We start from the raw sequence: 23,715 nt of genomic DNA, 5'->3' as shown, positions 1-23,715 counted from the left end.
AGAAGAAGAAGAAGAAGACTTAATAAGGGGAAATGGCAGCATGCAGAGTCACTGTTCTGTTTGATTACTCCCCTCTGCACAGCAGACATCTTGGTGACCTGTGCCTTCACACGTACCTCCTCTGGGCAATGTGTCATTGAAAAAACCTTCAATAACTTCACACGTACTTCCATCTCCACCACATACTCGACATCTGTCTTCTTTAGCCTCAGATCCCAAAATATTGTCACACCCAACATGCTGAAAATAGGTACAATTTAATTATTTTAATTACCTTACTTCAAAATAATGTGCAACCATGCCTTTTTAATATGTTATAGTCAAATTTTTATTCTAATTAAAATAGCTATAACATCTCACTTGCCTTCAACTTAATTTGTATTTGTGTGGCAACAATATTATTGACAAACAATAAATAATTATTTTGAAGCTACTGCTTCCTTATTTATTATTCTTTAACATTTTCCCTGTATTGCAGTAGCATGTCTGTTATCATCCCCCATCATTAAGTGGCTGAAGGTTGCTTATGTTTCAGAAATCAGAAGAAAAATAGGTATCAATGTTGTTTTTCCAGACTTTTTAAAAATAAGATTTTTATTTACCTACCTATTCTGCAACTTAAAAATACAAGACCATTCTAAAATGTTCTATTATAAATAATTCCACTAATTAACACCCTGTCCTGTGTATATAAGGCACATTACCAGCAAGGAATCTCTGTCAAAAGGGAAAAGGATGGTTGCCAATGGGGCTTTTTGGAAGCTTGTGCACAAGAGGAGTGTGCTGATAGAAAAAGATTTTTCAAACACTTTAATGAATAGCTTACTGCTACTAAATATTGTTTAAACATGTAAGAAATATAGCACCTTGCATTCACCATTGATACAAATATCCAGTGAATCTGCATTGCATTGTGTTCCATCTATAACTGCAGGGGCGCGTTCAGTATAAAAGTTGTAACCTTCTGCTAAGCAGTTTAATGCACATGGTTTAACCCCACCTAGACAAATAAAACATTGTTTAAAACTTAGAAAAAAATCTAAGCATGAATTATTGACAATCTAAAACATAATGTATGTCCCATTGCTCCCCACAAAGAGACAAACACATATGAATATATTTCAGTCACAAAGTATGTCATGAATCTCCTTCAATAGTCCTGCATTCCCCTCCTTTTTCTGACTTCTTATCAATGCTCAATTTCCTTCAGCCTCAGAACTTTCTGCCTGATATTGGAATCAGAATGGCAATATCAGTAATCTACATTTGTTAAAGTGAACAATATTCTGTGTTGTCTCTGTGACAAGACTCTTTCTTGCAATACTGTGGGTGCAAACTCTTGAATAGTTCTGGAGTCTGGTTACAAGTAAATTAGTTTTATTTAATTTTTCCAGAGTTATTTTTATCCTATTTTTTCTGTAAATGTTGTCTCAGATCATTCAAAATCATTAAAAGTTTAAAAGTTTTAACCTTTATAAATGAATAGTTCCAAAGCTAACTTTACTCATAGAAATGAATGTAATGTTGAAAAACGAGCATGTGTAGAATCAGGAATTGTATCAACAGGATGCATAAAACATGATTTAGACTTATGAATGGAGGGATGGGAATAAATTGTTGGATTCAACACATGTCCACACTGCCCAACACTTCTAAGAAAATAGGAATCCTGCCTTAAGGATTTGCACATTTGTGAGGATTAAAAACTGCTCCCAAGAAACAAAATGTGCTCGGAAATTGTGTACAGTTTTAAAAGAACAAATGGAAAAATGCATAAAATTAGGAAAAATCATAGTTCAGTGTGGGAATTTTGTAAAATAAATTCCAAAAATAAATGCTGCGTTTCTTATAAATGGATTCAAACTGTAAATTTCAGTAGATAGAGAAAATGCGAAGTCTTGATATAAAACAAGGATAGGAAAAATGCAAAGCTTTATAAAATTGTATAAGTCTTTCATTTCTCTATTGCTATGTAGTAAATATTACATGTTCTTTGTCCAAGTGGATCAAACCTTCCTTTGTTTTGTAACTTCATAATCACCATAAAAAGAACTTTATTAAAACCCTAAGAGCTAATATGGTGCACTGTAAGTTCAATTTGTAAATAGGAATCCTGAACTTCAAAAAGGAATTAATAATAATAATAATAATAATAATAATAACAATAACTTTATTTAAATCCCTCCACCATCTCCCCAAGGGGACTCGGGGCGGCTTACATGAGGCCAAGCCCAACAAAATACATCAGTAAAAATCAACAAAGCAAGCAAGCAAATAAAACACAATACAATATAATAAATAACATAACATAACATAAGCAATTAACACACAAAAGATTTAAAACACTGTGGGCAGGGCCAGATGTAGTAGATTAAAAGTTTAAAATACTGGGTGTGAACAGAATACTTTTTAAAATACTTTTAAAATACTTTTTTAAAAGGGAATGATCTAGCTCTTCTTTACATTGTACATTTACACAATGGTTCATATAACAGCCACAACCAAAACCGAATGGAGAAATATCAGCTAGGTTGGATGTCACATTTTTTTATTTGCGAATGTGGATTCACCAAGCTCCTTTCTATAAATGATGGGAGGCCTGGTAGACCAATAAGCATCACTCATTTTGAACTAACCAACCAATGTATGGAAGCAAGAGTCAGGGTATTTCAGTGCTTGTGAAATTAGTCACAGGTTTGTACTTAGGGTATACAGAAAGTATCTATGCACAACCACAGCCTGATTCCTGCAGAAATAACCTCCCTGCAAAGGTAGCCCCCTTCTATGGGTTGGCCTTTGCCATATCATATGAATACTCTTATACTAAATGTAAAACCTTGATATAGGTTGTGGTACAAGCCAATGATGATAAAGCATGCGTATCTTTAATATGAGGCCAAAAAGTAATGCATACCCCCTCTCTGATCCATAGGAGAAAACTCCATAGTCTATCTTCCACATGAGGGGCCCAGAGCTGAATTATATGTGGGGATATCAAACTATATAGTACCTCCTGTATATGGTTTCCAGTTGTAATATTTTCCTCTGAAAGGCATATTGTCAAAGTCTGCACATTGTTTCTCTCGAAAATCACGGGCCCCAAAAGGACATGGCTGATAAAAATTAAAAAAATTAAACTTAGTTTCATATTAACATAAAAATCAAAGATATAGTAAACATCTCACAAATTACATCAAATCAATGACAGCATTGTATAAGTCTTTCATTTCTCTATTGCTCAGCATTAATCCAATCAGTCTTTTCTACAAATATGCTTCATGTTGGCTAGAATAAAGATAACTATACTAACCAAGGAACTGCAGCTATAGTTTGTGATGCACACCATTTAACAAAATTTAAACACATAGTCCCAAAGTCTTTGTATTGCTGGACATGGCATCATATGTGATACAATGGACAATGGCAGTCTCAGCTTCCCCAATATTTTGGCAAGAGATTGATCACTAATTTGATTTAGACCAATCTGGAGTTGGTCTGGTCCAATTAAGACTGAACTTGTTGACATCTTCATACCTCCCATTGATTTACTTGGGTAAACTGAAAAGGCTTAAGCATTTTTGTTTTGTACACGGACTACATGAAATCTGGACACAAGTGTATGTACTGCTTAAAATCACAGAGTTGGAAGAGACCACATGGGCCACCTAGTCCAACCCCGTGCCATGCAGGAAAAGCATAATCAAAGCACCCCTGACAGATGGCTTGGGAATTAAGACTACTTACTATGTGGGAGACAATAATACTAAACAAATATCACAGCTCAATCTCAAAACTAGGCTAAAGGAAAGTGCCACATGAATGTATACAAAAGAAGAAGGGAAGAAGCACTACCCAATAAACTAATTACTGATATAAAGCCGAGACAAGCACACTTGTACGGTTAATCAATGTTAGGAAATATCAAGAAGAGTAAAGAATGGGACTGAACTTTAAAAAAAGGTTATATGAAGAGGATTAAAGGCTGGGTTCTGGTAGAAGAAAGGAAGGAGAAACACAAGATACTGTAAAAATAAAACTGCCATCAAAATAAAACAAATAACTTTCAAAAATATTTCTGCTAATAGAAAAATAATAACAATAATAAAAATCAGAAAGAAATCTAACTGTATCATCCTTTACCCCTAAGCACTAGTTGGAAAACTGTTGATATTGTAACCCCACACTTGAAGCGACAGTTGTTAGCGAAACAACTCCAAGTCCCCCCCTCCCCCAATTCCGTCTGGCATTTTCCTTATATGGTCCTGCTGTTTGGTATTTTGGAGAGACTCTGACTTTCCTGGAATCTAATTTCAGATCACTGAATAAGCTCAAATGAAGTTGTGGTTGGAGGCTTCCATGTTAGTGGGGTTGTTACTGAGGTTGTTAGTGGGATTCGCTTTTTTTAAAAAAAGCAGTGCCAGAATCCATAAAATTTCTCCATCAAATATTTTCATACTTGTTTTTTTTAAAATTCCATTTATTTTGTAATATTCATTGCTTATCTTTTTTGGCACCAATCTTTTTTGGCACCAATCCAACAGCACACTGCATTCTGCTTGCTGTCAAAATCTCAGGCCTATTCGGAGGATCTTATTGCTAGAAATGGCGTAGACATTTCTCTCTTGACTTGATCTTTTCCATCCCACTGCTTCTCTAATGTTGCTACCCAATTTGTCACAAATATTGTCTAAATGCTGGCTTTTCTCTAGGGATCTGAAGAATCAATGATTTGAAATTATGCCTTCCCCTTCTGCACTATTAGCTTTGTTCTCAAGAAATGTATTATTAGATTAAAAAGAAAACCATGTTACTCAAAGCAATTAATGTGGTTAAATATTTCTGCTATGATTTTCAGCATAGTCTCAAGTAAATTATTTGTTTGTGTTTTGACTGTGGTTTCAACTGCAAGACATGACATTTTTTCCCTGTGGTTTGGGTGTGAGCAAAGATGGGCAGGACAATGTTAAATATGTGTGGTCAAATAGGAGAACGGAATCACATCCAATACTTACAAGCCTTTTTTTCCACTTCAGAGTGGAGGTTTTTTGGGTCTTTTGATAAATTTACAGCCAGAACTCTGAAGATCTTTAGTCAATGCTCACCTAGTTATCACTTTTTTCAATATAATTCTTACTAAAATGCTAAAGTATTCAGGATGAATCTTTAAATTATTTTACAAAATTAACTTTGATTACTTGGAAAAAATTAGAGAGAAAAATACATCTTTTCCCAATGACACTAAACTAGCTCTTTGAACGTTTCCTTTTATTGGCTTCACAAAAATATTAAAAAGGTTAAGAGTAAGAAAGAATCTTGTGGCCCTTGAAAGACACTCCAACAGAAGCCCTTGGAATCCCATTCTGGTTTTATCCCTCAAAAAACAAAAACCTGTAACCAACAAAACAATGTGTGTTCCAGAACCCCTTCCCCAATCTTGGAAAAACTATATTTTCAGGGGAAAAACTATTTCCCAGAATCCTATAGCCAATAGTATCTGGGCATCTCAGGTGCACAGAATGGTTCATGATGTAAAAGGCTAATGACAGGTCCAGGAGAACTAACAGAATTCACCCTCACTGTCTGTTCTCCAACACAAGTAATTCACCAAGGTAATCATGGCTATTTTTGTCCCAAAATATGCACGAAAAAGATTTAAAAAGATTGCAATAATCAGTATAATCCATGTTCATCATGAATCAAGAAACCACTACGATTTGTAGTCATTTAGAATTGTAAGTCACTCTGAGTCCCCTTCTGGGTGAAAAGGGCAAGGTATAAATGTAATAAATAAATAGTAAATAAATATCTTTGATAATGATAAATAATTGTCTAGAATTGAGGGATGTAAAATAGTTTTTTTTTAAAAAAAAGAAACACAAAGGATTAAGCACCACTTTTGTAGCTATAATTGAGTTCAGTGGGACTTTTGAGTAGATAAGTACAATGCTGTGTTGTGAAATGCTGAAGTACACAAACAACTAGAATAATACAATCTATTTGTTTAAGATAATAGCTGATGAACATTTGGATAGAATCAAGTTGATGCATTACATTGGTTAGCATGATGATTTTTTTTTTTGAAGGATTGTGCAGCAGAAGAGGCAGAGGAAGGCAGAAAATGTCATAATCAATGATTATGTATTCCAGACCAACATTCCCCATACACCTTGGCATTGAGAACCCACTTAAGAAGCCAGGCATTGTAGAAACATGGAAACAGCTGCTTTCTCTGCAGACTCAATAATCTTACCTGCATAGTATACCAAGCTACATTCTTGGTTACTTTTGTGTCATAATTATGAGTTACACAAGTTTTAATACTGTTTAAAATGATGAGCAAGGACTTCTCCAGTACTTTCCATAGGAACATTTTCTCCCAGCTGTGCAACACAGCTTGACAGCCTCATGTGCAATTCCATCCTCTAGCCTACATGACCATTGACTGGCTGTAGGGATGTGCCCAGACACTGTTTAATTGCTGTCGTCCAGCAGCTTTTGCACTCCCTGACAGGTTGCACTTTATGTATCACCAACATCCAACAGGATCACAGTCCATGTTTCTAAATTGTATGGCTTGTGCTTATTCTAGGGCCTTCGATTTTAACATTAGCAAACATGTTATCCATCAAGAATCTGTAAAATGTCTGAAAGTCTTTGTTGAAGTGTGTCTACTTAGAGTTATGTACATTGAACCTGAAGGGTTAAACAGGTCAGAGGAAAGGGAAAGAAAATAGCTAGCCTTTGAAGTAAAAATGCAGCCAATAAGATTTTTGTTTATGAATAATTAGAGCTTTAGGGAGTAATACTTCTAAATTACAATAGGAACAGTGAATGCTGACATAAGTCAAAACTTTATAGAAAGCAATGCATTTTTCATGCAAATAATGACAAGCACAGGAGACCTGTGGCTTTTTAATACACACATTAATCAAATGTCCCTCTCTTCAAATGCCTTTTGCTTCAAAGAGTATTGAGTAATAAGATTCTTCATAAATCCTGAAAATTACTCTGTCTCAGCAACTTAATTTAATTAAACCCATATTAGTAATATTGAAATCTAATACTAGAGCTTTAAAGCATTGTTTAAGTTTCTCCAAAATTAAAATGGTGGAACATCAGAATATTTAACACCCTCTTCATGATTACAAAAATGTAAACCATGTGTTCATCTTAAAATTTGATTTGAACCTAGAACTTTTAAGAAGATAAACTTTAATAAGGGGAATCTTAACTACAGTAAGATCTGAAAAAATGTTCATTAGAAAGATAGTAGGGCTGGGCGGTTTTGTTCGTTAATTTCGTAATTCGTTATTGATTCGTATTTAAATTAGCTTACGATCCGATATTGAGCCATGCAGGAGCAACTAAAAATCGAAACGAATTTTTCAATTTATTTCATAATTGTTTCGTAATTGGTTCGAAATCGTTTCGTTATTATTTCCGTATGTCTGGTGCAAGTTTTATAGTTGTTGTTTGTTTTATCAGTGATAAAAAAATAAATTATCACACCAACAGTCAACAACAGAGGGAGAGGGAAGCTTCAGAAGTTCCCCCTGTCCCATTTGGAGGTTTTTTTAGCGTATTGCGCAATCGCATCCGCCATTAACGAATCAATTAGAAATTTACGAAATTTCGTAAATAACGAAAAAAATTTAAAGAAAAATTTGGAATTCTTTTAAAAAACGAAACGCAATGGACCCCCTAAAAATGAAACGGGTTTAGAAACAAATTTTTCCGTTGTTACCCAGCCCTAAAAGATAGCTTGTTTTCATATTTTCCCATAATAACAGTAATAACAGTGTTACGTAAGGAAGGTAAAATGGAGCATGCTAAACATGAAACAGCAATATTATTATTGCACGAATTGTGATATCCTATTATCTCAAATGTAACTAAGAGGATTTAAACCTCTGGAGATGATAGGCATTACTTCAGGGTAGGTTCTTACTTTCAACCCCTCTAAGTTACAATGGAAAACATAATCTATGATTGCCTTCAGAAAATGAAGCTCCAACTAGTTTATCTTCTCTTGTTGTTGATGACAATCATGTGCCCTAAAGTTGACTACAATTTGTGGCAACCCTAATATCTGATTTTATTGGCAATATTTATCCAATGAAGTCCTGCCACTGATTTACTCCGGGGCTAAGAAAGTGTGGATTACCCAAGGTCACCTAAAGTGCTTTTATGGACACATAATGCAGCTTGAACAGGCACAAAAACTGGCCATGCAGCCCAGCTGTGCCAACAGCAGTTTGGCACAGGCAATTCCTTCTGAACTTCCCTTCTCCCCTATCCACCACCACCACCCTCCTCCATTGGCAGGGAATTGTCCTTCCCGTTGTAGGAGGCTGTCTCTTCCTGGATCACCCTCACTGATAATACAATGTTTCTTTGGAGCAGGAAACCTCCTTCCTGGGGAGCATGGGATGACTGTGGGGATGACATTTGGGATCACGCATAGCAATCCCAGATGGCAGTCTTCACTGCCAGAGCACCTGCAAAGATTCGGCTCTTCCCAGAAGATCCATAACTTTGTGGGGTTTTTTAAAAAGGCTTACCCGGGGTTAAACTACACCAACCTGGGTGCATCCAGGTTAATGTGCCAGCTACATGGCATTATATGGCAGTGTAAATGGGGTTCTAGTGAGATTCTGTGCCTCAGTATAAATTCTAACTTTGGTCTTCAAGCCTACCCACACACTCAAATCACTGTACTACACTGGCTTAGTTTAATCCATACTTTTGGAGATTTAATTTTGAAAATTTACTTTGGGATTTTAACACAAGGATTTTCCTCTGTGTCACAACTCCATTTGACATTAATTTTTATTCTTATTATCTACTCTATTGTTGCTTTAATTATTCTCTGAATATGTATATAAATACTGCTTTGATCACAATAGTAGACAGAAAGGTTATATCGTTTAGACTGAGAAATATTGAAAGGTTGTTTAATCATACTTTGGGACTTAGGAAGAATGCTGAAGTTACATAGAACTACATGCTGCTATAAGAAAATGCTTCACATTATCCCTTCACTGTTCATACAGGTAAGAGTGGCTCATACTTGAGCATCCTGTGACCATCTTGATTTCTGTCACTATGATTACATATCAACCTTTCTGCAGTATCTATAACATCAATTACTTCAATTGTTGATATTCAATACTGAAAGGCCTTAGGTCTGTTTATATGAATATACACTTAAGGTTGTAATTCTAAATTGATTCCTCTGGAAGTAAATCCCATTTATCACAAGGTAACATACTTTTGGAAAATTTTATACAGTGCTTCTGGAACATGGCCATACAATCCAGAAAACTCACAGTAACTCATTGATTCCAGCCATGAAAGCCTTCGACAACACATTATATAAAATACTGGATTGCAAGAGAACTGCTCTTTAGAAACTCTGATATCTTCTGGGGAAATATTTAGTTACATTTCAGCTTAGCTTTGATCTACTCACATCAGTATTACAGGAGCGATATCGTTTCCTTTCTCCAAGGCAATATTTTCCACCACCTGAAGGTCTGGAAAACATGTTGTAAATTTTATTAATTTTATACATTTGGAAATATAAAAGGTATAACAATGAAAAAAATGCGTTTTTCACAGTTCCTTTGAAATGAAAAATACTATATTCTTAAAAACTTCATATTTAAGGAATATGAACTCAAGTGTGAGAAATATATATTTAAGTTAGGTTTTTCTTTTAAAATGTTATCTAAAAATGACAAGTTAATGTAAACCGAATAATTCCCAAAACAATCCTGGATGTGTCTACTCAGCTGCATTCAATGGGACCTAGTTGTAGGTATGTGTTTAATGGTTTCCAGCTTTGTTTAATAATAAAGTTACACTGACAGTTTAGAGGGGCCAAAAGTAATGAGCATGACTAAGCCAATTTTCATTTAAGGGATGGGGGAATTAAGCTGATAAAACTTGCAGCTTCTTATCTGTAGTCAAATATTTTGTTAAAACAGAAATTAGCTAAGATCAGGTCAAAAGTATTAGAAAATGAACACATAGTCAAGTATATAGAAAGGTGTTCTTGTTTTAAGCTGCATGAAGATGGAAGTTTGTATAGATCATGGATGGGAAACTTTTGGTCCCCATGACAAAATTCTCTTCTAAACCTGGCCCATGGGAGCTTGGATATGACCAAGCTCCCCTCAATCCTACATGCCGAAGAAGGAGAACAAAAGCCAGGAATGCACCCAAGGCATCTCCTCAAAGCAGAAGCTAACCTACTCATATTGCTTTACTCACAGAGAATAAAATAAGTGGTTCACTGGGCATCAATCTGTCAGCCATCAATCTGTGCACTATGAAGCCCATTCCCATCAGAGGAGCTAATGGAGGCATACTCAGGTAGCTCGCTAGATATATATAAGTGCAGTATTATGCATTAAACAGTAATGAACAGAGTGACATAGCACACAGAGATCCTGATGAGTAGTAATAGTTAATGGGATGAGGGGAATCAATTTTATTATATTAATAACTCATGCTGAATGAACCCTGAAACCAATTACGCTAGTGTGCATTCACTGCAACCAGACTCCTATGAACACTGAGTGTTAAGAGTGCTGTGCACTGAAGATTAGAAAGGAAAGCTTGTTCTCATACAGTTCAGCAATAAGACATATAGCAAACTGCTTTGCAAAGCAATTTCATTGAAAACAAAATTTCAAGCTGTCAAAAGCATAGAGAAAGACTGAATAGCCATATCCACATTGTGAAAGTTTCTAAGTAAGAATTTGTATAAGAACATTACGTTTTAGCAGATTAATGCAAGGGATTTGAAAATTTAAGTGGTTGCTGTATATAATAAACAAGGCAAAATATGGATAAATATAAATGCCTCAGAACAAAACTACAGTTAAATATTATATGAAATTGAAAAGGAGGTGAATGTATATGTCAGTTCTTTAAAACGGCTGATGAACTGCAACGTTGTAATTGTGTTTTCAAGGGCTCCCATAGCCTTATCAGTCTGGGGTCAGAATGCACAAAAACAGTGTTCTGTTTGTTTAAAAGTTTGTTTCGAGGTATTTAAAACATTCAGTGTCAAGAATTGCAGCTTTTACTGTTAAAAGATTTTCAGAAGACATGAATTTAACTCTAGTTTAACTCTACACACGTCATTGTTTCAGGTTCCCTATACCTTATCTTCATGTTGTTCCCAGCACAAATGTTTATGTAAAAGAAATGTATGAGGTATGAAATGACTTCCAAGATGGTTTCACTGTTAAACAGCTATTGTGAAGCAAATAACATCTGATGTGCATCGCAAATAGAGAAAATGAGAGTTCTCTGTTGTGTTCTCACACTTGAATTACTTTGGTGGAAAGTGGAGTGTTGTTGAATGGCAACTCCAAGCAACCATCACCAATATGGTGAAGAATGCTGGGAATAGCAGTCCCTCTCTGGTTTGTGGCATCTAAGTGTGCCAAAAGGCCTAGTTAAAACACTCTGTCTGTGGACAAAAATGAAAAATAGATCATTTGATTTCAGTAGATATGTTAGAAGTTAAAGAAATGACGGGAATATCAACCTGTCGTAAATGTGACCTTGTCAATGTTTCTGTGTGACTTTGAATTATTTCAGACTTCTGGAAACCATAAGGTGGCCACCTTAAGGTTGCCAGAAGTCAGAAATGACTCAAGGGGTTTTGTTGAGAAGATTTGAACAAAAAAGGTTTTCCTTTACCCTTCTCTGAGGCATGGGATATGACTTAGCTAAGATCATCCACTGTAAATAAGAAATTCAACTCTCTCATTTTTGCACATAGCATAATATTTTGTAATACAGGAACAAAATAGGTTTTTTAATGTGTTAGGTTTGAAGAAGAACAGTCTTTTTTACAACTTTGAATTCTCTAACTTTGGCAGCAAAAGACTGCAGTTCAAACAAATCAAGAACTACTGTGTGCATGAGTACAGAGCTTGGGAATCTTACCGGGACATTCTGAGAGCTGCAATTCAAAAAAACTAACTTTTCAAAGCCATGCATATGCGTGTGTGCGCGCGTGCGCGTGCGTATTTAAAGCTCCTAGGAAAAAAAGATTGTTCTACCAGGATTTTGCATATTATCCCCTCCCCCTGCCAAATTGCCAAATACATAACAGGTTGGAACAATGCAAATGACCTAACAGCTTGGAACTGTTAAAACAGAATAGAAGTAATAACATGTCTTAAGATGAAAAAAAATATGATTATGTCATTGGGAACAATGGGAACAAAACATTTGTAGCTCATACAAGTGATAAGGATCACATGGTTGAACAGACTCCCAGAAAAGGAACAAGGAGGTTAAGAACATTTTAGTTGTTGAAATACATAAAAGTTGCATCTTTGTCTCACAGTGACAAATATTTTAACAACTTAAGTTCTGAGTGGTATTTTAATATATTTGTCGGACTAATTTTAATTGTAGTATCAAGTGGGATTAATCAGTTGTTTGGTTTACATAAATAGAGCTATCAGAAAAAGAAATCACCTGCCAATCTGATTTATAGTGTTATGTTTCATGAGTATATTTAGAATGCGAAAGTATGTCGAGGAAACGTCTTCTGGATAGTTGATTCTGTCTGCTTTTTCAAAGACAAGTATTGGCACAGTACCGAAACGTTTTTACAAATACCACGTGAAAACACAGTTTGAAACATTTCCAAATATGCCTTTTTTGCTGGCTCTGGCTTACTTTAGCTACTTACGCTGGACTGTCACAGTGTCTTATGGATGATGAGACTCCTCCCCCGCAGGTCCTGCTGCACTCTCCCCATATTGACCAGGGACCCCAACCCCCATCTATGCTCTGGGGCCAAGTGCCAAAAGGTACGCAATCTCCCTGATAACACCACTGGAAAAATTTCATAGAAAACACAGAATTAGCTTTCAACTGCTATGAATTATCAGAACAGAAAAAGATATGGGTCAGTGACCAATTATAGGCACCAATATTCTTTGCACAGACAACATACAGATGTTTTACTTTGTTTAGCTATGTTTAGTTCCTGATAAAGGCAAATGCAATTTGTTATTTATCTTAGGCTAAGCCTCAATTGTAAATCCTGTAACATACATAAAAAATTAACCAGACAACATTTTACATTTCATATAAAACCTTACAATCACTAATTAAAACAGAATGCAACCCACTGAAAATCTTTAAACATTAAGGATAACTTTGGGAGTGCGTTTTGGAGGGAGGGTAGAAATCTCACCTTTACTTGGACTAATAGTTTAAAAGCACAACATGGAAAATTCTCTAGTTAAGAATTTTTATGAGGATTATTGCTTTTCCTTTAAAAATACTGAAGTATGGATGATGTTACAATGAAAGAGAAATCTGAAGCAGTATTTCATCTACACTTACACTGCAGACATAATAAAAGTAATGCCAAGACATAGAAACAACAACAAAAAACTCTTTACACTCATTGACTAGCCAGTTGCTCGGAGACTACAGGAACATATGGACTGAAATTTTAAAACAGACAACAGCAAAGTCTAAATCTGGCAGTAATTTTTTTATGATGGAGCATCAAGTTAATATGAGAAAAAAGAATGCATTAAATATATAACTTGAGCTGGAATATTTTATCCATATTAAATTAAGCTAAAGACTGCATCCTTATTTAAGACCAAATTTGGCTATCTTGTTTCACTATAGAAAATTAAGGAGGCAGGAGAAAATGAAAAACAAAGCAAAACAATTTGTCCTGTCAAATAACATTTTGACATTTTCGGCAGAGTTAACAAGGTTTAAAGAGACATTTTACCTGATTGTGAATTGTATGCACTTAGGGCACGTTGACACTGACCACTTAGGTCAGTGTGAAAGTGGAAGTGGAGAAAACAAGTTCAACATGGAGTTGATTACATGGGAAGGTCAGGAAAACGACTGAGTCCTGGATGGTGCTTATATTTATCAGAGGTTGGTCTCAACCCAGTTCAAGGATCTGGAGTATCCCTAGCTTCATGGCCGTGGAAGATGCGGCTTTTGTTTTTAAACTTACCCTGCCACAATGCACACGTGCAGATTGACAGGTCACCTGCCCTTTAATTGGTTTCACCATGTAATGTGGTTCATATCTACAAGCACTGGCACATATTAAGGGCCTTATTTCAGAGTATGCTCTGATTTTGCTTACCATGGTTTAAGGCCTCTAATTTGTGTTGTTATGAACATTTGTGTCATGAATTATTTAAAAATAGCACTTTCAAGCTGCCTTAATGAAGTGATCTGTTAATGTGCCCTCAATAACAGAATGATAGAATTGGAAGAGACCCCAAGGGCATTTAATCCAACTGCCTGCCATGCAAGAACACACATCCAAAGCACCACCAATAGATTGCCATCCTGCCTCTGCTTAAAAACCTCCAGAGAAGGATATTCCGCCACGCTCAAATGCAGCCCATTCCACTGCTGAACAGGGACAACTTGACCAGGGACTACTTTGACCAGGGACCACTCTTGAACATTAGTACCAAAGGGGTTATGAATCAGTTTTTGGTCAACTTTAGATTTGGTTTGGTTATTTGGGGAGCCTATTCAGAAAATTGCATTAGATAGACCACATCAGCCCTGGTTTCTGATATAGAACATATGCCATCCAGTAGCCGCCATCTGCTCACCCAGAAAACCATATTTAATAATCTAGAGCTGATGTGGTAGTAGTACTCTTTTGCAGGTAGTCAGCCTCTCCCCTCCCGATATCCCTGTTGCCTAGGCACTATATAAGAGGGTTTCACAAGACCAGTCACTCTCATTGCCACATGGTTTTGAGGCAGCGGTGTAGTAATGGTGAGGCAACGGATCATATTTTCGTTCTTGCAGACCACTGATGGTCCACAGACCACCGGTTGGGTAACATTGCTATAGTGTATTTAAAAAAGAACAGCAGAGTATCTTCGTCAAATTCATGGAAATTTTTAGAAATACAAATATGACATATTGAAGGCAGTTCTGCATATGTTTTCCTCACGAAATCACTTAAGAAAATATTGGGATCCAGTGCAAATAGAAATTAGTAAGACAATAAATATTGTGATTTCTGCTTCTTAAGATTTTCCTGGAGCCTACTCATCAAGAAGGTACTTGTCAAAACCAGTGTCAACAACAGTGGAAAAATACTAGAATTCTATTGGTTCCAAAATGATCTACAAATAAGTATGATTTTAAAAGGTTGGGATCATGAAAATATCTTTTCTCAGAACAAAATCACAAAATGAGTCAATGCATTGATAACAATTTCTTACATTTTGTTACACATATTTTATTTATTTATTTATCGTGTCAGGAGCAACCAGACATTTGTATTACATGTTTAACAAAACAAACAAACAAACAGACAAAACACAAAGTTTGCAAGCTTGGTAGTTGATTAAATGTCCTTTGACCAGGACACGTGATTCCCCACTCCAGAAATCATTGTAACACTTGTATCCATGCACTTGCTCTGTTTTAGTATTTTCATAGGGAGCTATCTATTAAACAATAGTTGTAGTCAAATGGAAAATGCAATATTGTATCTCTTGTCTAAGCATTCCCTTTAGCATATGTACAATTGTGTAGTAGTACATTTATATTGTCCATTCCTCAAGGGATCACCAGCCAGGAAGTGAAAGGAGAATTAAGAGAAAGCCAAGAAGCTTGGATGCAGAGAAAAAATAAACAAAAGCCTGTCAGAAAAGCAAACAGAATAGCAGATGGCTGACTAAAGCTGAGCAAAAACATGGGTGCCAGAAAAATGGTTCACTGAGCTTTTGACCACCTGAAATGCCTTCATGAAAATTTGGGGCAAGATACACGTCTTCTACTTAACAAAAGCTTCTGTAATTTGCCCCTTTAGTCTGTAACTGGCATGCTCTTTCTGCAAGAAGCAGTACACAAGGCATAGCATCTTCCATCACAGTAGAAAAACAAACAAGTTGTCTAAGGAGATAATTTACATAGCAAAGATGTCATCAGTTTTGAAACAAGACTATCATTTAAACACACTATTTACTTACCCGAGACCATGTTACAAGTGGTTTGTGTCCAGCTGTGCATTTGGGGTGGTTCCTGCCCAGATCACAGACACAACTTTCTACAAAGCATCAGGTGTGATAAAGCACTAACCCAGGATTCTCACCCATTTACTTCAGATCTCATGTAATAATGTAAAACACAGGTCCAGAATCTTCCTATTCCAATTCAAACTCAAAATACCCAACAGAAGTAGTAACTCTAATGTTTGAAATCCCTGAGCAGAGTTTTATAGAAAAGAGTATGTGAGCAGGAACTGTGAATGAACAGAAGCGTCCAAAGAACACTTATATAAAGCAAAATATAGTTCTTCTTCATGGTCTCTCTGCAGTCTCGTGGTTTTACATTATGTAGACATTTACAAAAAGAGTGGATAAAATTTGTTTAACACAGAATTTTCAAAGCAACATATGAACTGTTAACAACACCCAGTTTCTCTTAGAAACCACCTAGATGCTAACACTGCTAATATTAGACCTTCTACTAATTACAAAAACCCCCAGTCTATATGGATAGTGCCCAATCAGCATAAAATGACAGTATTCATTAAATAGAATGCAGCATAGAAAATGGTGGCAATGCGTGGAACTCAAATATTACTTTCCTTGTGAACCTTAACTCCAGTATGAGGGCCATTTACCCTTCCATCAAAAAACCAACTAACCCTCTGCTCTTATAGATCCAATTTGATTTAGTCAAAGGGAATGTTACAAGAAGGATAACACAGCACAAAAGCCAACAAATGAATGCAATTTGAAGGGCTTTGCAATGGAAGATGTGGATAAAATAGTGCACTTTTATTGAAAAATGAAGTAGCTGGAATGAATTTAAACCATGATGCTGCTATCCTCAATTTTTTTTCTTCATCTTAATAGGAAGCTCACATTTAATATAAAGATCTTTTATCTTTTGTACAAAAATACTATAAGGCAGAATATTTAAGCCAGATATCTCTTTAAAGAGGTTGCAGACTAATGAGGTATCCCATACAGTTTGGTATATTTCTAGACTACCTTTTAGCCAAATGAGGAAATTTCAGACATTTTAATAAATGTCTAAAAAGTTAATCAGTGACATTACATTTTCCCCCAAATTAAAAGCAGGCATAGGCAAAGTTCTGCCCTCCAGGTGTTTGGATTTCAACTCCCAGCCAGCTTATTGACTGTTAGGAAGTCCAAAACACCTGTAGGGCTGCAGTTTGCCAATTCCTATACTAACCCCTGCAAACATGGAAGAACTGATATCGGAAACACAAATAGCCTAAACATATTGGCTAATAACTTGAATGGAAAGTAATTTGAACTTACCCCTTTTTCAATGCTTCCAGTTTGGCAAAGAGTACCCTCAGCTGCTGGTATACTGTTGGTAACACAACGGTTACTTTTGCTGAGACACCAAAGCTCTCTACACACTTCCTGGGAAAGAAGGCAGAAGCAAGTTGTTCAGAAGAAATGAACAGCATTTCTCCAGATGCTCCTTAAGACACACACATTTCTCCTGAAAGTCCAAGATACTGCTCTACAATAAAACAAAGTGAAATATATTTTGGAACATTGATCAAGGTGGATTAATTCACATTATCTTCTTTCAGAACCAAAATAACTTCTTTCCCAAACCCACTGGTTTATATTCCATGTGACAAAACAATCTGAATTCATCCTAAGACATTCCTTTTGGGCTGTATGCAAAATGCCCTTCGCGGTAATCCCAGTTTCTGATAAATGTGATTAGTAATCCCAGCTTCTTATAGACTCTGCAGATACCTTCTTGAACACAGTCAAGCTCCAGCATGGTTTATTTATGTGAATTAACCCTCAATCTGTGAAATTCTATCAGCAAAGTCTGAAACTATCAACACAGATCTTAAATTGTATACAAAGATAATCTTTCTTCAAGGAGGTCTGATTACATGTTTCCAATGTAGATTCAGAGAGGAGATTTTATAGTCGCTCCTATGTGCCGGAACTCCCACTCCTATATTCCAGAACTCTACTTAAATGTAGAAGGTATATTTCTCCTGGTTAGATATGCCTTTAGTTCTAACAGTTCCTTTCAACTTGTCACGCACACATCATTTTAAATCACTATGGGATACAACAACTGGTGTAAGGTCAGCAGCATGGGTCCTCAGCACTGAACAACAAAAGTGAAATATTTCTTTTCATAGCAGTGCTGGACAGGGAAAATTCTGCAGGACTTCAGCACTGTCAGAATCACCATTACTGACCTTTTGCTGCAGATTTCCCCAGGAACCAAAGTACTGCAGAATCTTCCCATATTAACAAATCTGAAAAAAACACCAGGCTTCCACTGAGAGTATTCATTTTGCACTGTGTTTCCAGTAGTAAACCTATGAATAAACTATTACGATGAGCTTTTAGACATCTTGGGGTGACAACACCCTCAGTTTACTCTAATTTCTGATCAGTTTATGCTTATGATTTTCTATGCCTTTAACATTGCGTTGGCAACTTTGGTGGCTTAAGGAGACAATTTTCTGACCTTAGATTACAAAAATGCCATAAAATAAAGAAAATCACCTGGAATGGGCTGGACGTCCATGTTTAGGTTTTTGTGTTAGGGAAGGGGAGTAATGCTATAATGAATAAGAAGCTCCTGTCATTCAACTAAATGAATAACTAAACTTTGCAGAACATGCAAAAACAGGTTGCATACCTATAAATGTGGTTCGTGAAATGATCATCTATGAATTTATACAACCGGGGTTTATTTGCCTATGCAGAACAATCTAGACCTGGATTATTTGGGGGGGGGGGGTTGGCAGGAACCCCACTCCTCTTTTCTCAGCATGCATGCATGCCAAGGTATGCTTCAGCTAACCATCAGGTCCTTGTCCACCAAGTGGGAACAGATGTGGAAAGAGGGGAGAAGGGAAAGCTGTAGAAAACACAAATGATTGCTTTAAAAAACACAGTAACAAGTAAGTTTTCTGCAAGTAATTTTCTAAAACTATTTTAAACTAGTATTTTAATAATGTGCCTTTTAAATAAAATGATATAATTTTAAAAAAACTTTTGAAAAGTAAGTTTTTAAGTAACCTTTTATTTTAAATTTTATAAACTGCTTTGGATCCCATACTGGGAGAAAGGTGGGGTAGAACTGGGGGCAGAGATAGAAATTACATAATTTATTAATTAGATAGCTAATTTTTTTCAGATCCCATCATTTGTTTATCTAGAAGAAATGGGAGGGGGGAAGAGACCTCACATGGCTGAGAGAATCCATCAACACTGTGTCTTACCCATGGGAGGAATATCATGCCCAGTGTACCATTGCCAAACATGTAGAGCAAGCTACAGCAATATTTCGGATCTTTATCACCCAAAATGAAATATGATGGAAATCAAGGAGACACAGTAGCAGATATTTTAATTATTTATCATGTCAGAAGCAAACTGAGGGAACAGTTAAATTTATTTAAAACAAAGTTAAAAACTTGACATTATGCTAAATTTCCTTTGACCACAAGCTGGACACTTGGAGTGCCTCTGGTGTAACTGTGAGAAGGTCCTCAACTGTGCATGTGGCAGGGCTCAGACTGCATTGTAGTAGGTGGTCTATGGTTTGCTCTCCTCCACACTCACATGTTGTGGACTTCACATTGTAGGTCCTATTTCTTAAGACTGGCTCTCCATCTTGTGGTGCCAGAGCACAGCCTGTTCAGTGCCTTCTAAGCCGCCCAGTCTTCTGCGTGCACAGGAGGGAGTTTCTCATCCGGCCTCAGCTACTGATTGAGGTTCTGGGTTTTAATCTGCCACTTTTGGATTCTTGCTTGCTGAGGTGTTCCTGCAAGTATCTTTGTCGATCAAGCTGTTCCTTGATTTAAGGCTATAGCATGCTGGCTCAGGCCCATAGCCAGGATTTCGTTTTGGGGGGGGGGGCTGAATTTTTTTCAGGGGGGGTTTGGGGGGCTGAATTTTGGGGGGGGGGCTGAGTCTGAGTGAAAGAGGGTCTAACCTAGCAAACCTTTTGTATCATTACCCCAATACCCTCATGCATATGGGATATATTGAGTATGGTTATCAGATCATGATATGAATAAACATAACAGTTTAAATAATGCACCAGTAAGGCCTTTTTGCGAACCACCATGAGAATTTCGGGGGGGCTGAAGCCCCCCGAGCCCCCCCCCCCCCGGCTACATGCCTGTGTGGGCTGATATCCGAACAGAGAATGGGCCAGTCATGTCAATGCCTTAGACCTTTCAGTATTGGCTGCTACTTTCCAGCTAAACAGTATAGCTTTTCCAGTGGTGTGGGGCGTAGACATCCTGTGATAATGTGGCATGTCTCATTAAGAGCCACATCCACTTTTTTAACATGGTGAGATGAATTCCACACTGAGCATGCATATGAGTAGCAAAGTGCAAGGACATGAGAGAATCCTCCCTGCAGGATCATAACACATCCGGGCTTCCCCTGGGCAAGATCTTCATAGATGGCTGATTATCTCACACCAGAAGAGACTTGCAGCATGCAACCAAACAAACAGTGGCAGATGTCTCCAAGGGTAAGTCAAGGACGAAGGCAGTATCCAAAGACATAACTGAGTGGGACAAAAGCGTAGTCAGTAGACCCAAGCCAAAGACAATGCCTTTGGCCATGAAGTCAAATGATCTTGCCTAACAAGAACAGGTACTCAAAATGTTCATTTTCTAAATCATTGTGTTCGGAAACGTTGCACTGCATGTGGTGCAGAATTTGAAGATGGCTGTAAGATCATTTACTGAAAGAGGAAGAGGCAACCTGCAGCTGCTGAAGTTCACCAAAGATTTGAAGTCAATGAAGTTGAACTAAAAAACAAAGTAGGGCAGAAAGTGTAAAGGAGCCAGGTTGTGGAGAATTGTGTGTAGAATATTTCAGTTGATGCTGTTCACTTAGCAGGGAAAAAAGAACTAAGGAGCACTAGCTAAATCAAACCTAATCATACATATTGAGGGTTCCCATCCAAAAGATCTCAGCTCTACAATTTTCTCCACAAATACAAACCTTACAAGCAAAAATTTGCCCTTTTTGTTAGACATTTTTGCTAAAGGTTCATTGGAGGGAATCTGATGGATCTTAAAAACTTCATGTGGCTCCAGGGTCTGCTGGCTGCTACTTTAACACTCTGCTGGCTGCTACTTTAACACTTACTCTGCAGGCAGAAGTTTAGAAGTAATTGCTTTCTTCTGCTCAGTAGCAATAACTGTGCAACTAGCTATAGACACACTTAAAATTTAGTATATGACTTACATTATATACATAGTGAATAACATATAATTTACAACTAGAAATCCCAAACAATGCCACTTGGTTAACAGTTGGCCATCTTAGCAAAAGCATGCTATTATGAAAAGTAACTGTAGCATAGATTCTGTACTGCTTGGGATCATGATTTTAGTATTTATTTTAAAATGCAGGGCAAATAGAAATGGGAAATTATGTAATCAAGGTTGAAATTTGTTCATAGGGAAAGCCAAATGTCATGTGAAGTCATTGTGCTATAATAGCTGGAAGTAACCAAAATACTTTATGAAACTTCTTTGCATTGCAATTTTTTGTTGATGTGAACAATTCTGGCCAGAAACCTAACATTAATATTATCATTAAACAGGAGTTTTGGAAACAAAATAACAGGTAATATTCTTACTTGTGGAGAGGATAGTCCAACTCAGTTCAATGACTCCTTAACATACCTGCATCTTGCCTTGTAGTAAATTAATTTCAAAAATATACTGGAGTTTTTTCAATAACCACAGGACGGCATTTTGAATTCCACAAATCTAGCAAAAATGTGGCATCAAGGCCACTGAAGCCATTATCTGGCTAAACTTTTTTAACAGTACGTGTTGCTGTCAAGTGAAAGTGTCCGAAACAGGAACCTAAACTGTGGTCATTTTTATGCATTTCTATTATCTAAATATATGTGGATAAAACCTATAGTCTTTTTGTACTGAAAAAGCAAAGTTGTTAATGTCAATAAGGATAGTAGATGCTATTTCATAAGGACAATTTTATTTTATCATCTAAACTGCATTTCTCATCATGTCTTGTCTATGAACTAAAACTATTACTGATAAACTTTATGATACATCAGTAAGGCAAGGGTCTAAAACAGGCCTGGAGAACCTGTGGCCTTCCAGGTGTTTTGGCCTCCAACTCCCAGAAGCCCTTGCCAGTTTGTTCAGTGGTCAGGAATTCTGGGAACTGAAGTCCAAAACATCTGGAAGTTTCACAGGTTGTGCAGGTGTGGCCTAAGACATGCTTAGTTTGAAAATATTCATTTTTGCTTTGTAATATTGCTGATAGAAGGCACCGTCTAAAGTTTTTTAGCCTCAACCTGAATTGTTCAAAGACATATGTCAATGTTATATCAAAAAGTAACAGATCACTATGGAGAGATCATCAAAACATTTGATAGGTATGCCTAATGCAAACATAAAGATGAAGATCGCCTGATGCACAGTAATTCAGACTGTGAGTGCAATAGATGGAAAACTAAACAATACAATACCCAGTCTTACGAGGTTTGAATGAAAAGTAATGCCTCCACCTTCGTAATTCCTCAAAAGATGGCAGTACTGGTATGCAGCAGGTACTGTTCAGTAGACTTCCCTCTACAGTTCCATTTTGGCAGGAAGCCTTAGCATTGAATGGTTATGTTGTTAAAGTGTGAAGTATGGAACCCTGCGCAGACTGTCGTCAATGCGACTTAAGCAATGTGCAGTCATTGAATTCTTGACAGCAGAAGGTGTCACCCCAAAGGAGATTTATCAGAGAATGCAAGCTGTTTATGATCATTGTGTTGATGTGAGTACTGTGTGTCGTTGGGCAAGTAAGTTTAAAGATGTTGAGGTGGGAACATCTGACTTGCATGACAAAGAAAGAGTTGGACGTCCTGTGATAGCAACCACCAAGTTTCACAAGCAAAATGTTGACAGATTGATTCAGGATGATCGTCGTATCACTCAGAGACAAATTCCAAGCATAATCAGCATTTCACAAGAACGTGTGGGTCACATTATTACTTTGCTTGGCTATCGGAAGATCTGTGCATGATAGGTAACCAGGATGCTGACGCCTGAAATGAAAGCACACAGACTTGAAACTTCAGAGACTGGATCTCACCACCATACAGTCCAGATTTAGCACCGCCTGACTTCCATCTGTTCCTGATAATGAAAGATGATCTGTGGGGACATCATTATGTTTCTGATGAAGACGTTGAGAGAACTGTGAGACACTGGTTGCAGAAACAGAGTGTTGACTTCTTCCGTGACGGCTTCAGAAAACTTGTTCATTGTCGGCAGAAATATATCCAATTGTCTGGTGATTATGTGGAAAAGTGAATAGTGGAAGTTAAAGAGAACATTCTAAGGATTATTTCTGTGTTTGATTTATTAAAATATTCCCATCTAAGCCCAAGTAATGAAGATGGAGCCATTACTTTTCATTCAACCTTGTACTTTTTGGCAAATGTAAAGAATAAAGTGAATACTACTAATTGCATTTTCATTAAAGTGCCAGCATATTACAGATGTGGGGGTTTTAAAGGTTCTTCCTGATGGGTAAAGTTGCTTATACAACCATCTGTAACAGGGTAGTGCTGAAAGGGGGAACCACCAACAGACAAAGCCAGAAGCTCCTGAACTGGTGGAGCCTGAAAAAATGG

General features: G+C 36.9%; 1 protein-coding gene across 2 annotated transcripts in view; it reads right to left on the bottom strand.

The window, feature by feature from the left end:
• Nucleotides 1-23,715, bottom strand: part of ADAMTS6 (ADAM metallopeptidase with thrombospondin type 1 motif 6) — a 134,896-nt gene that overhangs the window by 24,376 nt on the left and 86,805 nt on the right. For both annotated transcript variants that reach the window (XM_060761554.2, XM_060761555.2), the window contains exons 12-17: nucleotides 17,349-17,456; nucleotides 12,725-12,870; nucleotides 9,473-9,536; nucleotides 3,011-3,113; nucleotides 867-1,000; nucleotides 117-240 (exon numbers count right to left, since the gene is read on the bottom strand). In XM_060761554.2, the coding sequence (XP_060617537.1) occupies nucleotides 117-240; nucleotides 867-1,000; nucleotides 3,011-3,113; nucleotides 9,473-9,536; nucleotides 12,725-12,870; nucleotides 17,349-17,456 (679 nt within the window). The remainder of the gene's footprint in view (nucleotides 1-116; nucleotides 241-866; nucleotides 1,001-3,010; nucleotides 3,114-9,472; nucleotides 9,537-12,724; nucleotides 12,871-17,348; nucleotides 17,457-23,715) is intronic.

Source organism: Anolis sagrei, chromosome 2 (assembly GCF_037176765.1).
Source record: "Anolis sagrei isolate rAnoSag1 chromosome 2, rAnoSag1.mat, whole genome shotgun sequence".
Taxonomy (NCBI): domain Eukaryota; kingdom Metazoa; phylum Chordata; class Lepidosauria; order Squamata; family Dactyloidae; genus Anolis; species Anolis sagrei.
This window is presented reverse-complemented; position numbering and strand designations above follow the sequence as displayed.